At 37.6% G+C, this 27,687-nt stretch overlaps 1 protein-coding gene across 6 annotated transcripts in view; it reads left to right on the top strand.

The window, feature by feature from the left end:
* Positions 1–27,687, top strand: part of PARP11 (poly(ADP-ribose) polymerase family member 11) — an 82,584-nt gene that overhangs the window by 38,090 nt on the left and 16,807 nt on the right. For 3 of the 6 annotated variants that reach the window (XM_024257271.3, XM_054526687.2, XM_054526686.2), the window contains 7 exons: positions 5,773–5,901; positions 6,758–6,878; positions 9,524–9,599; positions 13,315–13,387; positions 13,469–13,599; positions 21,297–21,448; positions 23,047–26,617. In XM_024257271.3, the coding sequence (XP_024113039.1) occupies positions 5,773–5,901; positions 6,758–6,878; positions 9,524–9,599; positions 13,315–13,387; positions 13,469–13,599; positions 21,297–21,448; positions 23,047–23,363 (999 nt within the window). In that variant the 3' untranslated portion in view covers positions 23,364–26,617. Of the gene's footprint in view, positions 1–5,772; positions 5,902–6,757; positions 6,879–9,523; positions 9,600–13,314; positions 13,388–13,468; positions 13,600–21,296; positions 21,449–23,046; positions 26,618–27,687 lie in introns of those variants that run through there. The other 3 variants (XM_063711997.1, XM_054526690.2, XR_008511782.1) reach the window with 2 other exon arrangements.

Below are 27,687 nucleotides of genomic sequence, written 5' to 3'. Positions count from 1 at the left end.
CAAATCTACCACTGAGCCTTTCTAGAGTTTTTCATTTTAGTTACTATACTTTTCAACTCCAGAATTTCCATTTGATTATTTTAAATTATTTCTCTCTTTATTGATATTATTTATTTGATGAGACATTGTCATCATAATTTCCCTTAATCTGTTAAGCAAAGTTTCATTTATGTCTTTGAACGTATTTGTAATAATTGCTTTGAAGTGTTTGTTTGCCCAGTCTACCACCTGTGCCTCATCTAGAGGCAGCTTCTTTTGGTTTTCTGTGTATTGATCACATCTTTATGAAGTTTTTTTATGTCTCATAATTTTTTTGTTGAAAACTGGATATTTTAAGTAACATAGCAACTCTGGATACTGATCCCTATTGTGGTTGTTTGTTTGGTTATTTGTTTATGTGTTTAGTGATATAGCTGAACAAATTCTGTAAAGTCCATTTTCCTCACAGTGTGTAGCTTCTGATATCCCAGCTCAGATTTTTCCCCATTGTTCTTAATCTCTTAACCTGACTACTTATGTGGCATTTCTGGATTGGCATAGACTATGTACTGGTCACAGGTTGTGCTTACATTCCCTTAGGTAGTTAGATTTTTACCCTTGAGTGTTAAATGGGTGTGTGGCTTGGTGGCTGCTATTATAGTTCAGGGAGTTTACTTTTTTTTTTTTTTGTCCTACATTTAGCCAGGTGCTAGTAGCTTGGAAGTTAATTCCTGAGAGGGCCCAACCTTGAGCATGTACACAGTATTCCAGACTGTCAGGGATAATAGTGCTGTTTCATTTAACCCTGGCTTCATAGGAATTACCCCTGGGTCAGAGTAGCTTCTGTTAAGTTGTGTTTGGCCAGAGGTTGTGGTTAAGACCCTTGTGCCAGTGAAGTTTCTGCCCTCTGTAGATGGGTATGTGTATAGCTTAGAGAATGTTTTCAAGACTGCCCCATGTTCTGCCCTGATCATTCCTGGGTAGATACAGCCTAGTGTTTTTATACTGCGTTTCTGACTCCTCTATGATCTAAGAGGGCTCTTCTTGGCTGTCTCAGGTTCTCTGCATTAAACTTCTGCCTGCTCTGCCTTTCTGCTTGTATTGGAGCTCCTAGCCTTTCTTAATTGTTTTTCATTAAGATTTCCGCTGTTTTCTGTCTTTCTTTCTTTTTTTTTTTTTTGAGATGGAGTGTCGCTCTTGTCGCCCGGGCTGGAGTGCAATGGTGTGATCTCGGCTCACTGAAACCTTTGCCTCCTGGGTTCAATCAGTTCTCCTGTCTTGGCCTCCTGAGTAGCTGGAACTACAGGTGCACGCCACCACATCTGGCTAATTTTTTGTATTTTTAGTAGAGTTGGGGTTTCACCATGTTGGCCAGGCTGGTCTCAAACTCCTGGCCTCAGGTGATCTGCCCATCTTGGCCTCCCAAAGTGCTGAGATTACAGGCATGAACCACCACACCCGGCCCACTGTTTTTGATAATGCCCTTAGGCATGGGGTTCTCCTTTCTGTTCCAAATAAAGTCAATCCTCTCAGGTGGAAATGTAGAGCTCTTTGTCCTTATGGCCCGTCTTTCCCCCTGAGCAAAATCTCCGTGCCACTGCTCCTGGGGCTGAAGGTGAGAGCCTTTTTTCCCCAGAGTAACACTCCATTCTTAGAGTGGGCAGTGGAGTGGTGGTAGCAGCCCTTGGTCTTCTTAGCTGATTGCTCCTGGCACAAAACCTCTACTCTGGGAGCAAGTTGGGGCGGTGGCAGTCAGGGCCCGGTATTTGCAGCCTGCTGTACCTGGAATAGAAGTTCTACCTTTTGAATGGGGGCTGTGTAGGGAAAGAGAGACGGGTCCTCTGTGTCACCTCTCCAGAACAGAGCTTCTACAACTCTGGGCTGAAGGAGAGGAGAAACACCAGCAGCCTGCCCTTCCCTGGGTAAAACTAGCCACAGTCTGGAAGCCTGAGGGAGAGGGAGTCCTCTGCCTGTCTTTTGGCTACATGTACCACAGGTAGAGCCTTCATAATACAGACCTGGTAGGATGTGGGGAATGGTGCAGTTTGTAACTCAAACGCCACAGACTCTGACTTGTTCTGAGATTGAGTAAATTTTCTTGAATGAATGTTTCTCCACTTTTTGTATGCCCTTAGTGCAGTTTCCAGAGACTTTAAATGTTTGTTTTTTAAAATAATTTTCAGCAGTTTTTAATTTTTAATTAATTAATTTTTGTGAGGCAGGGTTCTGCTGTGTCAAGCTGGAGTGCAGTGGCGTGATGTTAGCTCACTGCAGCCTCAAACTCCTAGGCTCAAGTAATCCTTCCATCTCAGCCTCTCAAGTGGCTAGGACTACAAGCATGCATCAGCATGCCTGAGTAATTTTTATTTTATTTTTTTGTAGAGAGAGTCTCACTATGTTGCCAGGCTTGCCTCAAACTCCTGGCCTCGTGCAAACCTCCCTTCTCAGCCTCACCAAAGCCCTGGGATTACAGGTGTGAGCCACCATGCCCGGCCTACTAGTTTTTAAAATGTAGTTTTGCCAGTTCCACTGAGCTCCTTATTCTGTCATTCTGGAAGTTCTCATTCATTTTTAAGCTTTTAAGATCAGGTTTGAGATCTTCTTTATATGTAGAGGCAAGGAAGTTATTATTACCAAATATGATTTCCTGAAGATACTATACTCATGCTAACAAAATAAATTATACTTTGTTGTAGTAAACTAAAATTTATATTAGAAAACTTGAAACCAGTCTGGAAGGCAGCCTTGTTTTCCTTATATAGACCAGGATTTTGACTTTAAACTCATTTTCCACACAGCTTTTCAATTTGATAATTCAGACTGACTGTTCCCAGGCTCTGTAAATAAAGATTCTCTTTGTAACAGATAACATTACAGACAGGCTCTACCAGCATACCCATTGCCCTTGAAACTTTACAAAATGCTTTGCTGCTTTGTACTACCTTTTTCTTCTTCCCAGCCTGCTTCTAATTACAAACAGGAAAATCAGACAGGATATGGCATTGTGACTGAACAGGTTCATTCATCTAACATTATTAAGTACCTACTTCATAACCGATAACTGGTGAATATTCTTTTTATTACCTATAAATGTGTCCTAGCCTAGAGCCATTCTTACTATGGTTGCGGTATTTTAAAGTTATTAATTTAAATTTGACTTAACTCTTTGAGCATAATTATGCAAAATAGTCATTTCTTTGGAGAGAAAACTTACTGTAGAAAATTGAAATGTTTAATCTTATAAAATGCATCTTTTGAAAGAAACCCAGAGCATCTGTGAAGCAAAGCAATTAAACTAAATGTTAGCAACATAGGAGAGGAGAAATAACTGTCCATGTGTGAAAAGGAGACAGTGGGGCTTGGTAACTTAGGGGAAGAAGTGATGTTCAGGAGGCCTTAGGTGTTTCTTTAATATTCTCTGTACTGCTAGCTGTGAATCTAGACGGAAAATTGTATTGTTCTCTGCTTTGTTTTTTTTCCTGACTTTAATTGGAAAATAATCACTTATCTCTCCTGCACATTGAATTGTGGAAGAAAAAAATAGTGTAATTTGATAAGGAGTTTTATAAGATTTGAAGTGCTTTAGGAATGTTCAATACAATGGTACCTGTCCCACCCAAAGCTGTTTATAACAGAAAGCTCTGAAAGGATGTTGCTGAAACACTTGCATTTATAACCTGGCCTAAAGCGAAGTCTTAGGTAAGGTGTTTTATAGCAGAGCACACATGTTATATGTATGCTGTATAAAGGGAACTTTCCTATTCTCTATTCTCTTTTCTAATAGAGAAAAGATAGAACTTATAAGGCAAATATTTTTCTTAACTATTAGCTCCAATCTCATTCTTCCAAATTTTTCTGGTTATTTTCAGAAGAAAAACTAAATTTAGGTCACACTTTCTTTCCTTCTCTCTTTCTCACAGTTAAATGGCCCAATGAAATGAACATTAATTAAAAAAAAGCGGTAGGAATTGTGAATAGTTTACTGGACAGTTTGATCTTAAACTTTAAATCATTGTCTTTATTATGTGGTTAAAATATATAAGGTAAATAGTGGGTCCTAAACCAGAAGGCTTTGATCCTAGGGTGTTCTATTTTTCATTTCTTAGAAGCCAACCAAATTTAAAACATGAAGAAAAAAATGGGAAATAATCATAAAGCATTGCTTGAGTTTCCAAACATATATAAAAAATAACAAACCCCCTTCATTGAGGTCAGGCACTGTGCTTGTCTTATTCATTTATAACATTGTCTCATTCATTTATAACAACAACCCAATGAGGAAGGAGTCTATCATTTTTCATTTTGTGAAGAGCCAACTATGGCCTAGACAAGGTAATAGAAACTTATTCCAGGTTACTACAGCTTCTAAAAATAGGATGGACATTTTAAATGATGAAATTAAAAGGCAAATATTTTCTAAATTACCCAGTAGTACATATTCTTTGTTAAAAAAAATCAATGATACAGGAAATCAAATTTTTAACAAATCATCAATAACTCTATATGTTTTTATATGTGTATAATTATACACACACAAATACAGAGTGAGAGAGAGAGAGAGATCTGAAAGATATGCAGTGAAATTATAGCATTGGCTAACCCTGGAGAAGAAAGGTGAGAAGGTACCAGGAATGGAAGTGATGGTTAAAAAAGTCTTTAGATTTATTTTGAATGTTCTGATTTTTTGCAAGAAGAATATTTTTTATGTAGTAGTTGTATAAACTTAATAATTTAAAAACCCTCAAAGAATGAGGACAGGAAGCCAAATTCCAGATTGAGTTTAATTTTCTTTGACCAGCCTCTTTGTCTCCTTTCTAGAGATTTCTTCATTACAATACCCAACCAAGAATGTTTAAAACTTTTCAAAGATAATGCATATGTGAGTTAATTGGTATAGCTAAAATTGTGAAATCATTGATAATGAAGTATAAGACAGTATATGACGGTGGCTAAATGCATAGACCCTGAAACCAGGATGTTGGGGTTGAATCTTGACTTCCTCATTGTATGACCTCTCTATGCCTTAGTTTCCTCATTTATAAATTTGGGGTACTGATAGTACCTGTCTCTAGGTTGTTGTGAGACCTAAATGAGTTATCATCTGTGTAGTACTTAGAACAGTAGCTGGCACATAGTAGGTCATATAAAGGTTACTATTATTGTTATTTTATCCTGACACTTAGAAAAACTGGTGGTAGATGGTTATGTATACATCCAGACTTTTTTCTATATATGTGTGTAAACATTTACATACACTTATACAGATACAGACACACACATTCACAGGAGTAAGTATATTTTTATTAAAATTGGATTATACTATTTCTATTTTTTTGTAATCTTTTACACTCAACACCATATAAAAATCTTTCCATGCCATTAAATGAAATGACTGTTTAAAATAAAAATTAGATGCATTTTATCTTAACCAGTGTGATAGCATGGGTCCTTTTGACCAAATACATGAGCATAAGATAAAATTGAAAATGCTTGGGGCTATGCTGAAACCTGAAGTGCTTATTGATGTTGATATAGCTTACTTAAATGGTTGACTAGACACCGGCATATTCTACCTAAGATTATTATTACTTGCCTAAATTGTTAAGCAATGATGTCCAACACTTTAAATGTTTATCTTCAGAGCCAATATGAAAGATAGAAAGCTGTTTTTAAAGTGTCATGGGAGGAAAGACACTTGAATACCACTCTTTGTAAAGAAGTAAAATGATCTGTAAAAAGTATACTTGTTATTAATAGAATTATTTCTTTCTCCACCTCCTTCTGGCTTTTCAGGAGATGTTTCACAAAGCAGAAGAATTATTTTCTAAAACCACAAACAATGAAGTGGATGACATGGACACATCAGATACCCAGTGGGGCTGGTTTTACTTGGCAGAATGTGGGAAGTGGCACATGTTTCAGGTACCTCCTTTCCTTTAATTTAGCAGAAGTGTTTTCGATTCACTTAGCATCACCTTGCTGATGTATGTAAAATGAGTATAAATATAGAACTTGAAGTCAAACCTTAAGGAAGTAAAATTGTTTAACTAAAAGAAGAGTTAGAAATTCTTCTAGTCCTTTCCCTTTTCTTTTCCCCAAGTTTTCACACTCATTTATTTAGAAGAAACAATAGAGGGCGAATGTGACTGAGAGTTGCATGGTGTCAGTACATCTGAGCAACTCCAAGTTTGGTTTGGTGGACAAAGAGAAAGGGAAGAACAAATCCATATTAAACACTTCTGTATGCCAGGTATTATGTTCAGTGTTGTACATTGATTTTCTCCCTTATCCTCACAGTAACTTGGAAGCAGATGTTAACATTCTTACAGTCAAGGAAAGTGAAACTCAAAAAAGTTGACATAATTTGTCAAGGGTCCCACAGCTAGTTAAACTGAGATTTGAATCCGCACTCAAAACCTGTAGTCTTTTTTTTGCTCTACTAAACTATATAAAGAAGATTTAATTTGAGCCACTTAGAAAGTATAATTATTGGAATAATCTGTAAAACTTGTAATTATCTGGAAAAATAACTATATTTCTATATATATCTAGTTATTGAAGGGGACTGTAACCAGTTGTTTCTTCACTGGAGATCCTTAAACCATTTTCAGTATGCTGGCTTAGTTGTGATTCTCCCTGTGTGTTGGGAACTAGAACAGGTGATTAGTAAGTTTCCCTTGTCCCTCCATTCCGTGTCTCCGTGACCGCAGTGCCACCTCTGTGGCCAAGTCATTAATGTGAACAGCTGGTAAATGAAACTTTCTGGTTTGTCTTAAAGCCGGATACCAACAGTCAGTGTTCAGTTAGCAGTGAAGATATCGAAAAAAGCTTCAAAACAAACCCTTGTGGCTCCATTTCTTTTACTACTTCCAAATTCAGCTACAAGATAGACTTTGCAGGTATGTTTTTTTCCCTAATAGTTGTGTGTTTTTAGTATATTGATATGATAAAATCTACAGCTCTGAAGGTCAGGATTAGTTGATATATTTGCAAACAGTGAAGTATATCTTTTTTGTTATATACAAAAATACCTCTATAAAAATTCAAGTTTTAAAATCTTGAGCAACATTGCCTTTTATAAAAGGTGTGTTTATATGTTTGTATATATTAATGTATGTGAAGATTGTCTTATATATTAAGTGCATTTAATATTTGTCTTCTAAGGAACACAAAACACTGTATCAGTTGTTTTATTCATCCCATCAGTCTTTTGAAATAGATAAGAACATTTTTACTTTTTTTTTTTTTTTTGAGACGTCTCGCTCTGTCGCCCAGGCTGGTGTGCAGTGGCATGATCTCAGCTCACTGCAGCCTCCACCACCCGGATTCAAGCAATTCTCTGCCTCAGCCTCCCGAGTAGCTGGGATTGCAGGCACCCGCCCCCACACCTGGCTAATTTTTTTGTATTTTTAGTAGAGACAGCGTTTCATCATGTTGGCCAGGCTGGTCTTGAACTCCTGACCTCCTGATCCACCCGCCTCTACCTCCCAAAGTGCTGGGATTACAGGCGTGAGCCACCTTGCCTGGCCAGAACTTTTTTACTTTAAGGATCAAACAGATGTTAAGTGAGAAAGCCATAGGTAGCTGGCAGTAGTTTGAAAAACAACTTTTAGCTGAATGACCTTTCTCTTGATGTCTTTGTCAGAAAACGATTTCTTTAATGGACATTGCCTTCTGTCATTTTCTGATTGATTTGGCTCTTCCACAGATTAGCCAGATAATCTGGAAATCAGCCCCACTTTGGATTTCATCTGTGATATATGGGCATGTTTTGGGGTATCCCATGAAAAACCTGATGAACGGAGCTCCTCAAGTTTCAAGCTGTTAGTTTCAGCTATTTATTGCTTAGAGGCAAACAAGACCTGAATGGGAGGGTTTCTTAATAAAAGTATATTTTGTTTGCTACACAGCTTAGTCCTTTAGCTGTTGTTTCTCAATTGCTGTGAGTAGTGTCTTTATGACAGTGTTAGTAGTGTATTGTGGCTGGGTAGGGTGGTGAAACGTTAGGAAATCCCCTTGGATGAACCAAGGCTCAGAAACAGTGAAGGGGATTTGTCCAGTAAGGGATTGATGGAAGCAAATATGCAATAATTATTATCACACCAAAGTTGTTTTTCTTGCTTTTTTTTTTTTTAATTATCAAGAGTTAAAAACCATTAGATCCTTACACATGACAAGCCATAATTTTGTAATGCCATAAGGCAAATAAGCAGGATTTAAGAGGCCCTGACATTTGTCCCTCTGTTGCAGTCTAGGCAGAAGGTGTCTGGTGGGCATTTTTAGTCATGTGTACAAGTATTTTTGAGGAAGAACTGAAACCGAATGATATGCACAGACACCAGACCTCATGTAGAGGATGAACTGTATCAAAGCATTTGGTAGATAATTCAGCAATTCACTTGTTTCTGAAAGAATATTTTTTAGTAGACTATACTTTTTGGAAACTTGCTCTCAGAAAACAGAGTTTATTAAAAATATCATTATTAAGGAATAGGACTTACATACACTAATAACTCGAGTTCTCCAACTCTCTATGTAATGATCCTGTTTCAGAGGCGTGGATATTAGCATTTCACATGTACTCTTTGCAGTTATCAGCTCCAACCATTCTGCCACTAGCCAACTCAGGTTTTCTCTATAAAAATGGTGAAAAGTAAACTCAAAATGAGTTGGTCCAAGAAGATGGCATCACAGGTCTTGCTCCACATGCTGAGATGATCTTGCTTTTTCCCTGAACAGTGGTAAATCCAGTATGTGTAGAGTCTAGGAGAACACAGAAAGGACAGAACACACTTTATAGTAGCCTTGGCCTGGGTGGGTAAACCTAATCATTTTGAAATGGAATGATGTCAATTAGATGAGATAAACTGGCTAGAATCTTACACTAAGAATCACTACTTAACTTTGAGGAATTTAGAAATGGACCTGGTAAATATTGGTATGACTGAGGCATGGATGAAAGCAGAAAATGATACCTTTAAGTACTTAGTCTCTTATCACTAGAATCTTTTTATGTAAGTTTGTACTGGGTCTAGCCAGGTTTTCTATTTTTTATTACAGAGAAATCAGGAAATGTAGAAATTTTTGAAATTCTGTGAGTTGTACAAGTTTTATAATCATTTCCAAAATTTTTGGAGAGATGAAAGTACATTTTTCTTCTTAATAAACCAACCACATTTAATACTGTAATTTCTCTCTTTCTAGTACTCTTAGCTTTCCTAAGTTTAGAACTCTCCTAGTTTAGTGTCTGTTTAACCTAAGTGTGATACAGAAGGGGAATAGACCGTGCATACTGAGCAGTGGATGAAATTAGCATCTTTATGTGTGAGCTTCCATCAAGCAATGAAGCTGTGCTTCCTTGAATAGCACCTTCACAACATGACACATAGCTGTATGGTAAAGTACCCATAATATACTGTGCTTGCCAGCTACTCCCAAAGCTCCGTGATTCCTGATCATCGCGTAGCGTGGCTATTAATCTTCATGACACTTTATAGTACAGTGTGTTTTTATGACTTATCTAATATCTTGTCTTTGTATACAGAAATGAAGCAAATGAATCTCACCACTGGAAAGCAGCGCTTAATAAAAAGAGCCCCCTTTTCTATCAGTGCTTTCAGGTATGGTAAAGAAAGTAGGGGTGGAAAGAGTGGGGTTTTTTTTTCTTAGTATTGGACAGAAAAACAAATAGACTGGAAATATTTTGGTAGGTCATTTAATAATATTGATCTTTTAAATATCAAATCTTGGGCCAGGCACGGTGGCTCACGCCTGTAATCCCAGCACTTTGGGAGTCCAAGGCAGGCAGATCACGAGTCAGGAGATTGAGACCATCTTGGCTAACACACAGTGAAACCCCGTCTCTACTAAAAATACAAAAAAATTAGCCGGATGTGGTGGCAGGTGCCTGTGATCCCAGCTACTCGGGAGGCTGAGTCAGGAGAATGGTGTGACCCCATGAGGCGGAGCTTGAGGTGAGCCGAGATGGCGCCACTGCGCCACTCCAACCTGGGCGACAGAGTGAGACTCCATCTCAAAAAAATTAATTTATTAATAAAAAAAAAAATCAAATCTCTCATTTGTTGACAAAATAGCAACATTATTATTTACTCTAAGTGCTTCCTTTCATGTTATCCTTTTCCTTCTTGTGTATTTACATTTTTTAATTCTTTAGAACAGTTTGCAGTTACAAAATGCCTTATGGTCTCTGCTGTAAACTCATAAAATAACTCACTGAGGTAAGTTTAAATTGTTAACTTGGAAATACTCTCTCAGAGCCATACAATTATTGGGGCCGTAAGAACTAGGTAGTTGTTCACTTTGTTTCCACCTACATTGATTTCCACTGGTCAACTCCTAGAAGTAATTTCAAATTTATAGAGACTAAGGGAGCCCTAAGGAAGATGGCAGAACAGTGGACAACAGTATTGCTTTCTGTTCTCTGGAACTTGGTTACAAATTTTCTTTTTTGCTTGCTCTGGCCATAAGAAGTCTGAAAAAGGAGGTATAAATGTCAGAAGACAATAAATATTTATTATTCATGTGAATGGACTTGAAGGAAAAAATCTTAAAGCATGTCTCCTATTTTCTAAAATGACTCTTCAAGCAAGTATTGAAATTCTTTTTTGTTCAAATAATTTAAAATGAAACTGGAAAAAAAAAAGGTAGCATGTTAATTGCAGGGAATGCCTATTTGCTCCTTCCAAGGAGATTTTTGAAAAGATTAAAGAAAGAAACATTTTAAGTTTCTGTCAGTTTGTTTCTCAAGACTTCTGGTTTTATTTTAGCATTTATTTTGGTTTTATTTTAGCATCACGATATAAAAGTTATTCCAAGTACTTATAAAATGAATGCTCTAGTACTTCTGTGGACTATAGAGAATGGTATTTCCTTACTAGCTACATCATATCCACATTCTTTAGTACAAATAATATAATAAAAGAATCACTTATCTTCAGAAAGTATTTAATCTGGGAGAAAAATGAAAAATGAGACATAATAATGGAAGCTGTTGTTGTCATTGTACATTGTATCTGCTGTGCTTTGGTGGAGGCAAGAAGCACTGTGATGGGATCAAACACTTTGTTCTGTCACAGACTGTGCAAACCGTAGAACAAAGACAGCACAAGGAGAGAACTAAGCAGAATGGAGGACAATAAGCAAGATAATAATAAAAGGAGAGGACTGTTTAGGTAAGATACAATAGGGTGTTGAAGGTCAGTAGGTGCTGATATAGAAATATTTATTTACTGTGGGAATACATTGAGCATTTATCACATGCAAGGTAAGTAATACATGCTTCCTATTGGCAAGGAGTTCTTTAAGGCTGTTGACTACATAAAAACTAAAAAAATGTTTTGGTCATAGCTAAAAGATACTTTAGGCCAAGTATGTTTTAGGCATTTTTTTTTTCTCACAGAAAATTGGGAAAATATTTTTATTCATTGTTGTAGTTGAAGGGATATTCTCCATATTATATGAAGTACTTTTAGGACTCTCTAAATAGAAGATCAACATGGGCAAACAATTTGAACAGTTCATACAACCTCACTCATAATAGGAGAAAAACAAATTAATACCAGACTAATTTTTACTATCAGATTGACTAAAATTCAAAAGTTTGATCACACACCTTTTTGGAGTGGTTGTGGGAAAATAGGCGATTTCTGTATTTCCGGTGAGAATGTCAGTAGGTATGTTCAAAGACAGCATTTGGTTAGTGTCTGTTAAAATCATGAAAAAATATATTCTATGACTCAGAAATTCTATTGCAAATATGTTATTTTACAGATAGACAAGTGGACATGTAACATGACAGATGAACAAATGTGTTCCTGCAGCATTTTTTTTTTTTTTTGGAGACAGAGTCTCACTCTGTTGCCCAGGCTGTAGTGCAGTGGTGCCATCTCAGCTCACTGCAGCCTCCACCTCCCGGGTTCAAGTGATTCTCCTGTCTCAGCCTCCCGAGTAGCTGAGATTACAGCCGCACGCTGCTATGCCTGGCTACTTTTTTGTATTTTAGTAGAGACGGGGTTTCACTGTGTTGCCCAGGCTGGTCTTGAACTCCTAAGCTCAGGCAATCCATCTGCCTCGGCCTCCCAAAGTGTTGAGATTACAGTCATGAGCCACCGCGCCCAGCCAGCATTCTTAATACAGTAGCAAAAAGTTGGAGACAAGCTAAATATTATTAGGTTATATCCATACAGTGGAATTCTGTGCGTCTGTAAAGTAGAATGCATTCATTCATTCATTCATTCATTCATTCATTCATTCGTCCAGTACTTATTGAGTGTATACTATGTACCAGGCTCTGTTGTAAGCACTAGGAGTAATGATACTCTCTATGCACTGTTACAGAAAGATCTCTAAGAATCTATGAAGTAAAAAACAAAAAAACAGATGCAATAAATTTATGCTTTATGCTACCATCTGTGTGAGCAAAAAGCTTGGCTTGTATTAACCTAAAGAAGCTCTGGAAGAATACCCAAGAGACTAAAATAATAATTACCAGGAGATGGGGCAAAAAGTGAGACTTGGACATACCGGAGACTGGAGTGGGAGGAAAACTTCTCACTGTATATTTCTTTATACATATTAATTTTTAAATCACATATTTGATTTTTTTCATTAAAATAAGTTTGAAAAAAGTAAACTAAAGATCAGTTTGAAATTTATTAATTTATTTAGTAACCTCCAATCACTGGAGGCAATTGGTGTGTCATGTTCAGCCTTTTGCTGTTAAATCCCTCAACATCACTGTGTTTTTCTGTATTCACATCTGGTGGCTTGAACATGTTTGATAGTTTTTAAGATTTACTGACTGACTGTGCTAGTAACCCTTAAAGTTAATGGACTGTTGGAGAGAATAGTGGGCAATTAACAGAGAAAGGTTTAGGTTTGAGTTAGATCTTGGAGAATATCGAATGAATGGTTGAGGAGTTTTGGTTTTATTCAATAGACAATATGAATACGAGTTTCAGCCTTTTGTTTTCATCAGGAGCTTGATTTTATTTTTAATTTCTTTGCCTAAAATCTTCTTTACATTTTAAAGAAATTTTGGGAATTCCAAAAAAACAAGACAGAACTAAGCAACTGTTTTTGACATTTTTATGATATAGAGGGTTGGATATTTTCCGTCAAAAGTTCACTATTCAACACCTAAAAAGTAGCACACATAGACATTCAGTAATTTTTAAATAAAGAAACCAAAGGCTATATTTAATTGCATTTGTCACAATACCCTGAAAATGAAAATTAAGCTTTGAAGAAAGGCTAAGTTCTTGACAGTCATATAATCAGCTTCTGATATTTTGTTTTGTCTTTGGCTGTTTGAAGTTACATCTGTGACAACGAGGCCATCCCTATGCCGCCGCACTGGGAAAATGTGAATACTCAAGTACCGTATCAGGTAAGAGCAGAATTGACTGAATATACCCACAAAAGACACCAGAAAGGACTGCAGTACATCTATGCAAATTTATTCTTCCAGCTGATTCCTCTGCACAATCAAACACACGAATATAATGAAGTTGCTAATCTCTTTGGGAAGACGATGGATCGCAACCGAATTAAAAGAATTCAGAGAATTCAAAACCTAGATTTGTGGGAGTTCTTTTGCAGGTGAGATGATTTCTAATCTGAAACTTCTCCTTACCACTATGTCTTTTATGGTTAAAACATAAATACTGAATTGTATTAATTTTCAGTGGTGTAGACATGCTGTTTTTCTCTTGCCATATTTTGACGTGGTCTCAGGGCTCTTCAGCATTCTCAGGGAGTGAAAGAGTTGCTCTGTAAACTTTGCTTGTAGCATTGCAATGTGAGAAGCTCCTTCCTTTCAAGGTTTAGAGCTATGCATCTTGGCTGAAATCAGCATTACAGAGGAGTGTCAGAGCTGTTTAGCTTTGTTGATATGACTTCCTTGGCTAAGCCTTTTATTAGAAGTCTCTGCAAACACTGTTTTGTTTTTAAATCATACTATCTTGCCAATAGTCTTCTGTCTGTTTTATTTTAAAGAACACTTTAAAACATAACTTCAAATTTCCTGCTTAGCCTAAAGTTTATTTTGTAGATTTAAAATCTCAGTTCCTTCCTGGATTTAAGTGGGAAATGGCCCATTAAGTTGGGTGACTCAGTGTTCACTTAACCAAAAGTAAAGTCCATTACAAAAAACTTAAAGCTATTAAAGGTATTAGCCAAATTAGCCTGTTCTGCCGTATTTTTTATGACATGTAAAAAATTAAAATAAGCGGTTCTCTGAAATATTTTCAATTAACATTTGTAGATGAGATTTGGTGTCTAATATTTTTAAATATATAAGCTGACTTTTAACTTTTTATTCAGAGAAATTGCAAATAAACACAAAAGTAGAGTCTAATATAATGAACCTCATGTATCCGTCATCCTGATTCAACATCTATCAAGATTTACCACACATAAACTATCTCCTTTTTTGTTATTATTGTTGTTGCTAAAGTATTTTTAAGCAAATCCCAGACCATAACTCATTTCATTTCTATATACCTGAGAATTAGGCTGACTTTTGTTTGGTAATGATACATGGAATTCTTTAATGGTTCTGACTAGTTAATATGGCCTGTGTACATTTCAGGTTTTATTCTCATAATAGTTTATGGTAATAAGAGGCATTCAGCTTGTGTTCTTTATAGTCTTGGGTCTATTGGCCAAACCAACTTTTATTTCTGACAATAACTGAGTTTAACTGAGTTTAGACAGTTTAATTTAGTTCTTGTTTAGATGATTCTTTTATAGAGGAAGACAGAAGCCTCTGCCTCCTTCGACTTTATTCTCTCAGTGAATAAAGTAAGTTTTTCTAAAATAGTCTGATGAAAATTTAATTCATTATTCTTCATCAGCCCTCTGAAGTGGAGATCAAATTGGTCTCCCCCATAACTTGAGTCCCCAATTAAATCATAGTGGTAAAAATGTACCAGTGATTCCCTAGAACATTTTATACTAAGAATTTCACTGGAAACAGTTTTACTCTGGTGGTGCCCTTCATGGTTTTATGTAATGACATAAATTACATAATGACATAGAAATCTGTGATGGTAAGTGAACCTGCCACCTGCCATGACAGTACAAAATACTGAGTCTCATTATAAGGGCAGCATGTCATTTTGACATCATCCTGAAGAACTAAAATAACTTTGTCTGTCTCACTGTCACATAATCTATGACTCACCATGTAGGTAGTCAGGCCCACATGAGTCCATCCAGCAGTAGTTTTCACATTGCCTGGGCCTCTCTTACTTCCCCCACTTCTTCTAACAAAAATGTCTTAGTGCCTACTTTATGACAAGCACTGTTCTGGGCACTTGGGATATAATGGTACAGAGAACCATAGCTTGGAGAGCCAGACCATTGTAACACAGAAATGTAGGGGTCAGCACAGGGCATCATGGGAGCACAAAGTGAGGGGATCCATCCGCCTTTGCCAACAAAAGTAGGGGATGTGGAGTGGAGTGGGTAGCATTAGAGAGCCCCAGACACCAGTTGGATAGGAGAAGGGCATCTCAGGCATCAGGGGCAGTAAGAGCCAAAGTCTGGATATAAGAGGGAGCACAGAACATTGAAGCAGCTTCAGATTGAACAGAAATTGGGTAGAATGATGAGAGAGGAGGCTAGAATGGTATCAAGAGGCAGAGCATGCAGGAGTTTGTAGTAGCACCACTGGGGTGGTTGTGTGATCGTCTTTAGTAGCCTTAGTTGAGTTGGATTGAACCAGAGTGGAAGTTAGAGAGTTAGCGGGGGCTAGACCACGTGGGGCCTTATAAGCTAAACTAAGAGGTTTGGATTTTTTCCTGGGACAGTAGAATGCCATTGTAGAACTTTAAGCAAGAGAGTGATGGATCTGATTTGCATTTTAGAAAAATAATTAGGCTGTGCGGTGGAGAAGGGATTTAAAGCAGTGGTTCTCAACTGGGAGTGATTTCACCTGCTGGGGGACATTTGGTAATGACTGGAGTCATTGTTGATTGTTAATGTGGCAGGGTGGGGGTGCTACTGGCATCTACTGGATAGAAGCCAGGATGCTAAACATCCTACAATGCATGACACAACAAAGAAGAAGCCTTCCACAACAAAAGAAGTGTCCAACACAAAATCTCAGTAATTTAAATCACAGTTCATAGCAGAGAGACCAATTTAGGAAATTGTTTTGGTAATTAAACTGAGACACGTTGGGTTGCCTGCCCCAAAGTGGTATCTGCTGTGTTGGAGCAAAGAAGAGAGTTTTGAGGTATTAAGGTTATAGAATGGTAGGGCTTGGTGCCTCACTTATTGTACGCGATGGAGTGAATAAGGGAGATGAGAAAGATAACTCCCAAGTTTTTGGCTTGTTTTACTTGACTAAGGCATTATCAGTAGGAACATCTTTAGGGATGATGGAAAGGGAGTGTTAGCTGATATACGGCAGTTGACATATGGGTCAGGCGTTCAGAAGAGTGGTGTAGACTAGAAACAAAGGTTTTGGAGTTGTTAGAAAATGTAGGGTAATAGAAACTATAGGAATGAAGAAGATGACCAGGGAGCGTATGTACATTAAGAAAAGAAGAGGGCCAGGGGTCAAATTCTGGAAGGGATGAACAGATGAAGAGAAAACCCAAGGAGGAAACTGACAACCACAGAAAGTGGGAGAAAACCAATAGAAGATGTAATCACGGAAGCTGGAGGGAGAATGTGGTTTACACAAGTAGGTGCCATCTGTACGATTACATACTGAAAAGATGTCAAGTAGGATACATTTGAAAAGTTCCTTTGCATTTTTCACTAAGAAGGCCATTGGTAACTTAGATGAAAGCAATGTTGGTAGACATCATATTGTGTATACAGCAAATGTTGACAACTTTTTCAAGAAGCTTGCAGTGAGGAGGATGAGAGATGTGAGAAGACAGCTAATGTGGGATTATTGTTATGTTTTAAAAATTTAATCATGGGAGAGAACTGAACATTGTAATTGGAAAGGACCTATGGAGAAGGAGAATTTAAAAGACTCTCAGAGAAAGAGTGGAAGGGCAGCTGATGGATTCCAGCTCCTGAAGAAGTGTGGTGAGATGAAATTCTGAGAACATATGTCAGAAAGGAGATAGAGAAGGGTGGTCCAGTTATGTTTACAGATAAGTAGAGGTAGAGGATGAAAAGAGGAGTTAGGTTAAGGAGTTCCTTCCTGATACCTTCCATTTCTTTTGTGAAGGAAGAAGGGAGGTCACCTACAGAGAATGAAGTGTAGGGAGGTGTTGATAAGAGGGAAAGAAAAGGGGGAAGAGGAGATTTGAAATGGCCACTGTGGAAAATGGGGTAGAACGAGCTGTCTTGGGAACAATAGGATTTCTGTCAGCGTTGAGGGCTTAGCTAAAGTATGTGAATTTATAGGGCAAACCATGTTATGTAATGTACTTCAGCAGTACAAATGTAAGGGCAGATAGTGGAGATGGTTGGATTGATCCAGAGCTGGGAAGTATAAGGCAGCAAGGAAATAAGAGCATCTTGTTAATAATGTGAATGTAGATCAGAGATTCTCAAACCTAGTTGCAGGTCAGAATCGCCAGTGGAATTTACTAGCAAGTAGAGATACCTGTCACCCACCACAGATCTACTGAATCAGAACCTCTGGGTTCTGACATTTTTACCTTAAAAAATTCCATAAGTGGTTCTGATGTTCAGCAGGATGACATGTGTTCTAAATCTAGGCAAATTTATTTTAATCCAGAGCATGGAAGTATTCTTGCTCCAGTGCAGAGCACGTGGCATACACACTTTAGCCAGTTTGGCACTCTAGTCCCTAAGAGGTGGATAATTTTGAGACGTCTTTTAGAAGTGGGTGCGGCAGTATTTTCAGTAAGTTCAGGAATGATTGTGGATCTGGGCAAAGGTAGGCAGGGTTGTGAAGAACTTAGTGTAGTTCTGTGACTTTCCTTGCAGATGTAACTAAAGTTCATGAGGCCCTGGAAATCACCTTTAGCCTTTCTGGAACACCAAGGTCATAGTCTGTGAATGTCCGCATTTCATGGCTGCCTTAGTAGTGGGAGGAGCGGGCACTAGAACAAACTGTGCTGTGGGGATACAAAGCTTTAACCACCATGCCCCTGCTCTCTGCCTTCAACTGGTGTATATGCACCATCTAATCTAGTAAGTAAGCATTGTTTTCCATGCCTACCTATGCCCATACTCCATGCCCTTTAACCCACAGTTTATTTATAATATCTAAGAGAAACTCCAGTGAATTTTCAAACCGAAATTCAATCGAATTTGTGCCTGAAAAGTAGTGATAAATGAATTTTTTTTTTTTTTGAGACAGAATCTCTTTCTGACACCCAAGCTGAAGTGCAGTGGCGCGATCTCAGCTCACTGCAAGTTCCGCCTCCCGGGTTCATGCCATTCTCCTGCCTCAGCCTCCTGAGTAGCTGGGACTACAGGCGCCCGCCACCACACCCAACTAATTTTTTGTATTTTTAGTAGAGATGGGGTTTCACCGTGTTAGCTAGGATGGTCTGGATCTCCTGACCTCGTGATCTGCCTGCCTTGGCCTCCTGAAGTGCTGGGATTACAGGCGTGAGCCTCTGCGCCCGGCCTTCTTTTTGAGATGGAGTCTTGCTCTGTTGCCCAGGGTGCAGTGCAGTGGCACAATCTTGGCTCATTACAACCTCCGCCTCCTGGATTCAAGTAATTCTCCTGCCTCAGCCTCCCGAGTAGCTGGGATTACAGGTGTGTGCCACCACACCCAGCTAATTTTTGTATTTTTTAGTAGAGACAGAATTTCCTTAGAGTGGATTCTAGTCATTGCAGATCATGAAGCACAACATTGACAAGTTTGACATTACAGACCACGAAGCCTGGCATTGTGTATGATACTAATGTTTCTTTGAGAAAACCAGTATGGATTCACTAATGCCAAACTAATAGGATTATCATAGTGGTAGATGGATAGTCTAGCTTGGTTTCTCACTTTATAGTTGTTGAGAAAGTTTCTTTTCATGAAGACAAGATGGAGAAATATGTGCTGGTGGGTATTTCAAAGAGAAAAACTAGTAGACAAAAAGTCTTACGCAAAGAGTAACTCAGAAGGCAGGCATGCTTTCTTCTTGGGTCCTTCAAAATTTATTTCAGAAACGGATGAAAATGTAGAGGGCTTGCTTATCACGCTTGTGAGAGATTCAAAACTAGAAGGGGTAGCTTATTTGTTGAGTGAGTGAATCAGCAGTCAGAAAGACCTTGGAAGATTGAAACAGTGGGTAAAAACAAGTATTATCTTCTTTTTTTAATTTAAAAAACTTTTTTTCCTTTGTTTTTATAAAGGGAACAAATGCGCATTGTTTAAAAAAAGTGAGAACGTCAAGTTCTGAAAAAGGAAGTTCTTAGTGAAAGCATGCTGACTTTTTGTAAAGTAAACATTGGTTAAATGCACAACCTTCTAAGTCATACTTAATGGTCTGAAAAGACTATCACAAATAGATCAAAGCATATACATTTAAATTTTGATACATACTGCCAAGTGACTCTTGAGAAAGGCTGTATGCATTTTCATCTCTGTCGCCATTTAAATGCAAGTATCCATTCCCGAACATATTCATTGAGCTGCATATCATTTATAGAACTCAGTCTGAGATATGGATATTTTACTGTTATTTAATTTTTACTGTTTAAATTACTATATCAAGTAAAGCTTAACTGAAATAAATCTATTGCATTCAGTTTATAAATCAGTTGTACAAATTTAGCAAGCTAAGAGAGGTCTGGCTTGAAAAAGTCCTGGGAGTTTTAACTGACTACACACTTGATTATGGATGCAGTTTGCTGCCCTGTTACCAAAATGCATTCAGTGGTGTCGGTGGAGTCAGTGCTGTCTGATGATATCTGGACTGTTTCTGTTTCATGCCAACATTTATAAACTAGAAAGTGTCCAGCAGATTCTTGCTAACTAAAGACTGTTGGGATAAAGAAAGACCTAGAAGCTATGCTGTGTCAGGAGTGGTTGAAGGGATGGTGTATATTTAACCAAGAAAAGAAAGCCTAGGTAGGTGTTCATAGTTATTTTTGGATATTTGCAATGTTGTTTTGTGTAAGAGTGATTTGAATTGTTAGTGTTCATAAGAGAATAACTAAGACCAATCAGTAGAAGTAACGGAAGGCAGATTTGGTTTGGCGTTGGGATGGATGTACTTTCCAACTATTACAGCTGATCACAAATAGATTGTGCTGTTTTGCAAGGTGAGCACGTGATGCTGTGAGTACTTGACACGGGATGAATTGAAGCAGGCATTAAATAGCTATCAGAAGTCAGGGGAGGGGATTCTTTTTAATTTTTAAAATATGATTTTTATGAAATGTTTCAAGAATGAAAATGCAGCAGATAGTTTACAGACTCCCATGTATCTACCAATCAGATTTAACATTCTGATACTTGTCACATTTCCTTCCTCTTCACACAGATACAGGTGAAGTGTTTACTCCATCCCTGTCCTCCTCTCCTTCTTTCCTCCTGAGATTGGTATGGTGCCTTATTGTTTGTATTTTGTATTTTTTACTACCTGTGTATGTATACCTACAGAATACACAGTATTATTTTGAGTTCTCTATCTCTTTTTGCAAAATTCTTTTTACATTCAATATTATTTTTCAAGATTTACTATGTTAATGCACATAGATCTACTTCATTACTTTTAACTTTTGTATGTAAATACATGACTATATATTCATTTCTCTGTGAAATAATTTTAGGCTGTTTTCAGTTTTTGTTTTCTGTTACAATCAGTCCTACATTAAATATGCTTTTATGTGTTAGGATAGATTTATCCTTGGGAGGAGGATTAAACTGGATGGCTTAATGTCCCTCCCAACCCTATGGTGCAAAATTTAGTCAATTGAACCAACATTTTCTAGTTTCTGAGGATAAAAAGCAGATGATATGATCCCTGCTCAAGGAATTCACTGTCTAAAGTCTCTGCGAACTTTGTATTACTTGTTTGTTGTCTCATTTTTAGGCATCTATAAAGCTTAGCTGGTTTAGACAATCAATTACCTTTATGATGTTGGGGCATAGCATGGGATAACTATAGTTTTTGGCATAATTTTCAACCTTAAGTTTCAGTGTTAACTAATACTTTTTGATGAGATGATTTATGTGTCCAAGAACGTTTGAAATTATTTCTTTTCTAGACTTGCTTTGTCCACTTGTTATTTATATTAAAGTATTTTCTGTTTTACACTTTCTATTGAACCTTGCTCATTAAGATTAATAAATGCTACTTATGGTATATTTCTGTGTGCTTTTGTGTCTGTGTATATTGTGTTTTTAGGAAAAAGGCTCAGCTCAAGAAAAAAAGAGGTGTGCCTCAGATTAATGAACAAATGCTATTTCATGGTACCAGCAGTGAATTTGTGGAAGCAATCTGCATTCATAACTTTGATTGGAGAATAAATGGTATACATGGTGCTGTCTTTGGAAAAGGTAATTATCAGAATTCCAGGTCCAATTTGAGTCCTAGGAGAGAGTTTCCTCTTTTTAGAGGAATATAAATATAAATATAAATATGAACTGCTTTATGGCAAATATATAGAGAATGATAAACCAAATGGATTATAATTGCATTGTGTACCAGAATAGGTACTAGTGTTTTTGTTTCATTTTGTTTTCAAGAAAATGATAGGTAAGAATATTAGTGAGCAATAAGGAATAGTGGGGGAAAACTTCACGTTATTTATAACGTTGTGAAAATCCAGGTTTTTAATTTATGTCTGGTACTCAGGCAAATTAAGGAGACAGGTGAGGGGAAAAGGTATGGGATGTACATTTAATTTTCTGGTCCTTACTTTGTACCTTACCTCCAGCAAGAAAACTGACGACTATTTAGGATCAGGATATGCTGCATTTTGAAAATGTAGATTAATTTTAAAAATAACTACTAAAAAGGCCATTCCACTTATTTAACTGTAAGGAGGTCAGAAGGTGTTACATAAATCTCATCAGTGTTAGGTAAATAGGAGACTTTGCAATTCATTTCCACATTTTTTTAGAGTAAGAATGCCCTTAATGATGTCTGTCTCTTGTGTCTACCATTTCAGAAGACTTGGCTGCTTTATCGAGTTTTCATGTGTAGGCAGTGAGCCAGTAAAATCATTTTTGTTTTGGAATGCTCAGATATGAATAGCATTATACTCTCTCAGAAATCTTTTCATGGATATGGGATTCTATTGTTTCCAGAAATATTACTGAATTGTTATCCCGTATCATAGAAATATGGTTTCTTGAGGTTTAAAAGAATCCCTGTAGGCCATCGGTTTCCACTGCTCTCTAGAGCTTTGCTGGATGTTGACAAGGGAGCAGGGTGAGGAAGTGGTGGAAAGAAATAGAAACGGGAGGGAGGGCCAAGCAGTAAAACTCGGGGCTGGGCATGGTGGCTCACGCCTGTAATCCCAGCACTTTGGGAGGCCGAGGCAGGCGGATCACCTCAGGTCAAGAGTTCAAGATCAGCCTGGCCAACATGGTGAAACCGTCTGTACTAAAAAAATATAAAAATTAGTTGGGCGTGGTGGCACACGCCTGTAATCCCAGCTACTCAGGAGGCTGAGGGAGGGAAATCGCTTGAACCTGGGAGGCGGAGGTTGCAGTGAGCTGAGATCACGCCACTGCACTCCAGCTTGGGAGACAGAGCAAGACTCCATCTCAAAAAAACAGAACAAAACAAAACTCAGGTCCAGCCACACTTTTAATCATTGAACCAGTTTTATCTGTTTTATTAATTGGTTTCTTTGTAAGATTTGTTTTAAAAACAGAAGTCTGGTAGCTATATTTTGGTGGGGGCAGCGGATGGTGTTGGTGGTGAGGACTGGTCTGTACCAACAAATCTATTCCTATGGCAGTTTTTACCACAGCTGTCCATAACAGATGGATTTCTATTCTTCTCTTAAAGATCTGCAGATGAGGAAATTCCACATCTATTTTTATTATACAATTCTATGCATCTATTCTCCTGACAAAATGTTTTTGCTTGTTTTTAATATATTCTTCGGAGTAATCTTGGCTTTTCTTGGTCCTCTTTGTTTAAGGAACCTATTTTGCTAGAGATGCTGCTTATTCCAGTCGTTTCTGCAAAGATGACATAAAGCATGGGAACACATTCCAAATTCATGGTGTCAGCTTGCAACAGCGGCATCTGTTTAGAACATATAAATCTATGTTTCTTGCTCGAGTGCTAATTGGAGATTACATAAACGGAGACTCCAAATACATGCGACCTCCTTCCAAAGACGGGAGCTATGTGAATTTATATGACAGCTGTGTGGATGATACCTGGAACCCAAAGATCTTTGTGGTTTTTGATGCCAACCAAATCTATCCTGAGTACTTGATAGACTTTCATTGATTTCACTTCCAAATCTCAGTGGTCAAGGAAGCTTTATTCTTTTTTGCAGGAAGATTTGCTCTTCAGTCATCTAGCCACTAAATGTTAATTATCTGATACTTTTGAAACAGATATGAAAAAAAAAGTGGCCTCCATATAAAAAGACATACTGACTTTAAGGTTGGTTTTTGTTGTTTTGTTTTTGCCTGTTTCTTGTAGTCTTGTTTGTTAAAAGTTGATATCATTGACGTTTTAACACATAGGGGTGAAAGATACCATTCAAAATGGAATCAGCTGAGTCTCAACTAATGTGGTCATTGAGATCTTTAAAGTTTACATGTGTGTTATCAGGATAAATGATTTTAGTTTAAATAGACTTATTCGTATAAATGTTGAAAAAAATATAGACATAAATGTGTCCCTTTAGAGGAACTGATCCTTTGTAAATTGAATTCAGGTAGTAGTATCATCCACCAATCCATTTGTTGCTTTGTTGGTCTTCTGAAGGGGGGATTTAAAACTCTGAAACAGTCTGAGCACGTTGAGAGAAATCAGAAACAAGACAGTTATTTGCAGTGCTGTCAAACAAGCCAGAAGGAGAAAATCAAGGTAGAGTGTCCTGCTTTCCAGTTGCCTTAGGATAGCAGGCTGCAGCCTCAGACTTGCTCCTGTCATTCTCCTCTGTCTCCTACATCTGAATTGATAATTGCTGCAAAATATCATTAGCCTACACTTCATCCATCAGGGCTCTTGGATTCTTACACCACGACTTGCTGCGCAAGGTGTTTATTGCATCTTCAAAGTGAAACTTTAAATTATTATTCAAACATTTATTTTCCTTTTGTTTTAAAAAGAGTCCCTACAATGATCACTTCTAGGATTTTTTTTTACCTTCCCCTCTGCAGCACACACAGCTATTCAACAATGATTTCTAAAATTCATATTTCAAATTTGTATCTCTCCATTTTGAAACATTATAGAAAGCATGGGATGCTTGAGACAAATCTGGTTTCTCCTTTGAAGTAGCTATTGACAACCTACTCTCTTGAAAAGTTAGATATAATTCTTAATCATGTTTAGTGGAAATTTGTTTACCTGTTCCATCTGTTTTGCTCTTCCATTGTAAGGAAGATGAGAAGTGTTGGAACAGCTTCCTTCCCCTAAAGGTATTCTAGCAGAGGCGAGACAGCAACTTGGCAGGCGTGTTGCATAGGAGTTAAGTACCAGATGGGGAATTGCCCATGTGACGGTGAAGAGACTCTCACACTGATTTTCTTTCTTTTCTCCTCTTCTCTCCTCCTTCTCTCCTCTTCTCTCCTCCTTCTCTTCTCTTCTCTTCTCTCCTCTCCTCTCCTCTCTTCTCTCTCTCTTCTCTCCTCTCCTCTCTTCTCTTCTCTTTGTCTTCCTCTTCTCTTCCTCTCCTCTTCCTCTTTTTCTTTCTCTTTCTCCTTCTTCTCTTCTCTTCTCCTTCCTTCCTTCCTTCCTTCTTTCCCTCCCTCCTCCCTCTCTTTTTCTTTTTCTTTCTTTTTTTCTTTTTTTTTGTTTGGCAGAGTCTTGCTCTGTTGCCCAGGCTGCAGTGCAGTGGCGTGATCTCGGCTCATTGCAACCTCCACCTCCCGGGTTCAAGCAATTCTCTTGCCTCAGCTTCTCCAGTTACTGGGACTACAGGTGCATACCACCATGCCTGGCTAATTTTTGTATTTTTAGTAGAGACGGGGTTTTGTCATGTTGGGCAGGCTGATCTCAAACTCCTGACCTCAGGTGATCCGCCTGCCTCAGCCTCCCAAAGTGCTGAGATTACAGGCATGAGCCACGGTGCCCGGCCTGATTTTCTATGATTCTGCCTTTAAAAGGCAGCACGTGTACCAAGCCTTTTTCAGAAAACTCTTCTCTTAACTCTTTCCAATGCTGAATTTTCTCTCTATTATCCTCATCCAATTTTGTACACAATTTAACTTCTTAAAAAAATTCCAGTGTCTGTGCTTATATTGCTCACTTAAATCATTTGAATTAGAAAGGCATCTACAAATAATAAAAGCAAAGAGTATAGACAGATTAGGGATAGTAATTCTTCAAGTGCCATCTATCCCAGATTTGCACTATAGACCAGCATATGTGTAATTGTGCAGTGGGAGGTAAGTAGTACCCAGGACATTGCACGTACAATACTTTGAAACAAAGTGGCAACAAAGATTTCCTGGCTCAGGTATGCACCCCAACTGCTGGTTTAGATGAAGTGCTGAGAATATTTAGAAAAAGCACTTTAAAAAGCATCTAAGAGATTATCATGAAAATAATTGGAGACAGAGTCACCAGGCTGCCTTGTGAGAGGCAGCATACCGTGGCTCTAAACTCGTTCACAAAAAACAATGTTAGAGATATTAGGAATTCAGGTTTTGAAAATCTTTTTTTCTATTTATTTGTTATTTACATACCAAAAAACCACATTAAAATAGTCCTCCCTTCAACATGGCTATCTTTTTTCAAGTTTGATATGCATACCTCTCTCAGCACTTGAATGGAAAAACTGTTACAGCATTTGGGAGTTACTTTTCTTTTAGACATTTGCAGATCTTATCTCAAGGTGACTAGGAGCCCAGAGTTAAGTATTTGTGAGGCAATCTCTGCGAACGCTGAAATTACCTAGTTGGTTTATATGAAATATGTAGAATGCACTGCAGTAGCCATTGTAAGAAGGTACTGTACCGGTTTTTTGGGGCTTGTTGTTCTTGTTTGGTCTGAGAATGTACTGCCAACCCCTCTTTTATAAGAGAGAACTGATTTTGATACATATTTTAAAATATGATAGTATAGAGTTAATGGATGTTAAAATTTTATTTCTTTGTTTTGGTAAGTAGATTAAATCACGAATCGTATGATCAGCACATTTGAGAATTATATAACCAGTATATAATAATACTGGACACAACCATTTGCCATCTTTTCCTGTTATCATCCCATAGAGTGGGTGGGGAGAATGAATAGAAATAAATCTAGAATAATGATAAATGGTTTTTAAAACTCTATATTGAATACATTCCAGCTGATAATGACTTTTCTTTTTCACTTTGGTGATATCAGCCTCAGGGTAAAAAAAATGTGTTTATAAAAAACAGTTTCATAAATCTTTTAGTTATAAACAGGAAAGTTTTATATTAGTGTGTCATTTCATTTCTAGACTGTTGATGGTGATGATGATAAAGAATTTGGAGCCAATTTTGATATATGAATGTATTGCTTTTACATGTGATGATTAAAGCTCTCCATTAGCAGTTCTTGGTTGTCTATGTATATCATATATTTATTTCTGTGATTTATGTTTCTCATCTCCACTTTGTATTATTTAAACCTAAGTTTTCAGCTCAATCTTAGTGGACCCAAGGAGTTTGTTGCCTGTAACTCATATGTATCCCATTTGCAGATGGGGGAAGTCTCTTGTTCTTAGTTTGAATCATCATGAGCAATAGCTAATCAAATAACCTATGGGAAAAATCATTTAGTGTGTGCTATTATAAAAAAAAAAAGTCCCCAAACAGGCCAAGAGTTGGCATCTGCAGCATTTTTTATTCTTGGTGTGCTCCCCTGGCTCAGAGGATCAGCTCTGTAGGCTGTGTCTGCCTTCACCCAAGGAGTATCCTTCCTACAGCCCATCTAACCTCCAGCCACTCGCACTGTGTCTACCGTCATTCCTGTTGAACTGAGTTAAACATTCCGTTCAACCTTTGGCAAGAAAGGATGGTATCAAAGGCTATCCTCATGTTAGAACTGAGAGAAATGAGGGGCAGAATGATTAACTCATTATGATAAAAATTCAATTGAGCTTTGACTGTTGATCTAGAAGTTGCACATCCTTCCAAATTCTGTTCCCTAGCCATTCGAGTGTTTGTGATTACCTTCCAAATTGCTAGGAATAACACGAGAAACAATCTTATGGTGATCCTAGTTGTGTCCCCTCCAGATTTTCCACTCTCCTTAAGGATTATTTGTTTATTTTAAAATATTTTCTTTTGCTTAAAACAAAGAGACAGTCAATTTCTAGATGAAATTATACACTCTGTACTTGTAAAAGAGATAAAAGGTAATTAAAAATAGCAAGGAAAGGAAAAAAAAGACCCTTGTCAAAAATTAGTGTTGATTAGAAACTTTAACAAAGTGATTTTAGTTATTTTTATCCCTTTGCACTCTATGCAGGAAGAGTTTTGGTGATACGAGATAGTCTGCCACACTTTCTTATGAATCATTTCATGATGTTACTCGGGGCAACACAGATGGAAGAAATGAACGTTTCAAAGAACTATGAAATACATAATTATTTGCGGGCTGCCTGATTAGTGTGAGTAATATA

This window comes from Pongo abelii, chromosome 10, assembly GCF_028885655.2.
Source record: "Pongo abelii isolate AG06213 chromosome 10, NHGRI_mPonAbe1-v2.0_pri, whole genome shotgun sequence".
Lineage (NCBI taxonomy): Eukaryota > Metazoa > Chordata > Mammalia > Primates > Hominidae > Pongo > Pongo abelii.
The sequence above is the reverse complement of the archived record's forward strand: the minus strand, read 5'-3'. Positions and strand labels throughout refer to the sequence as shown.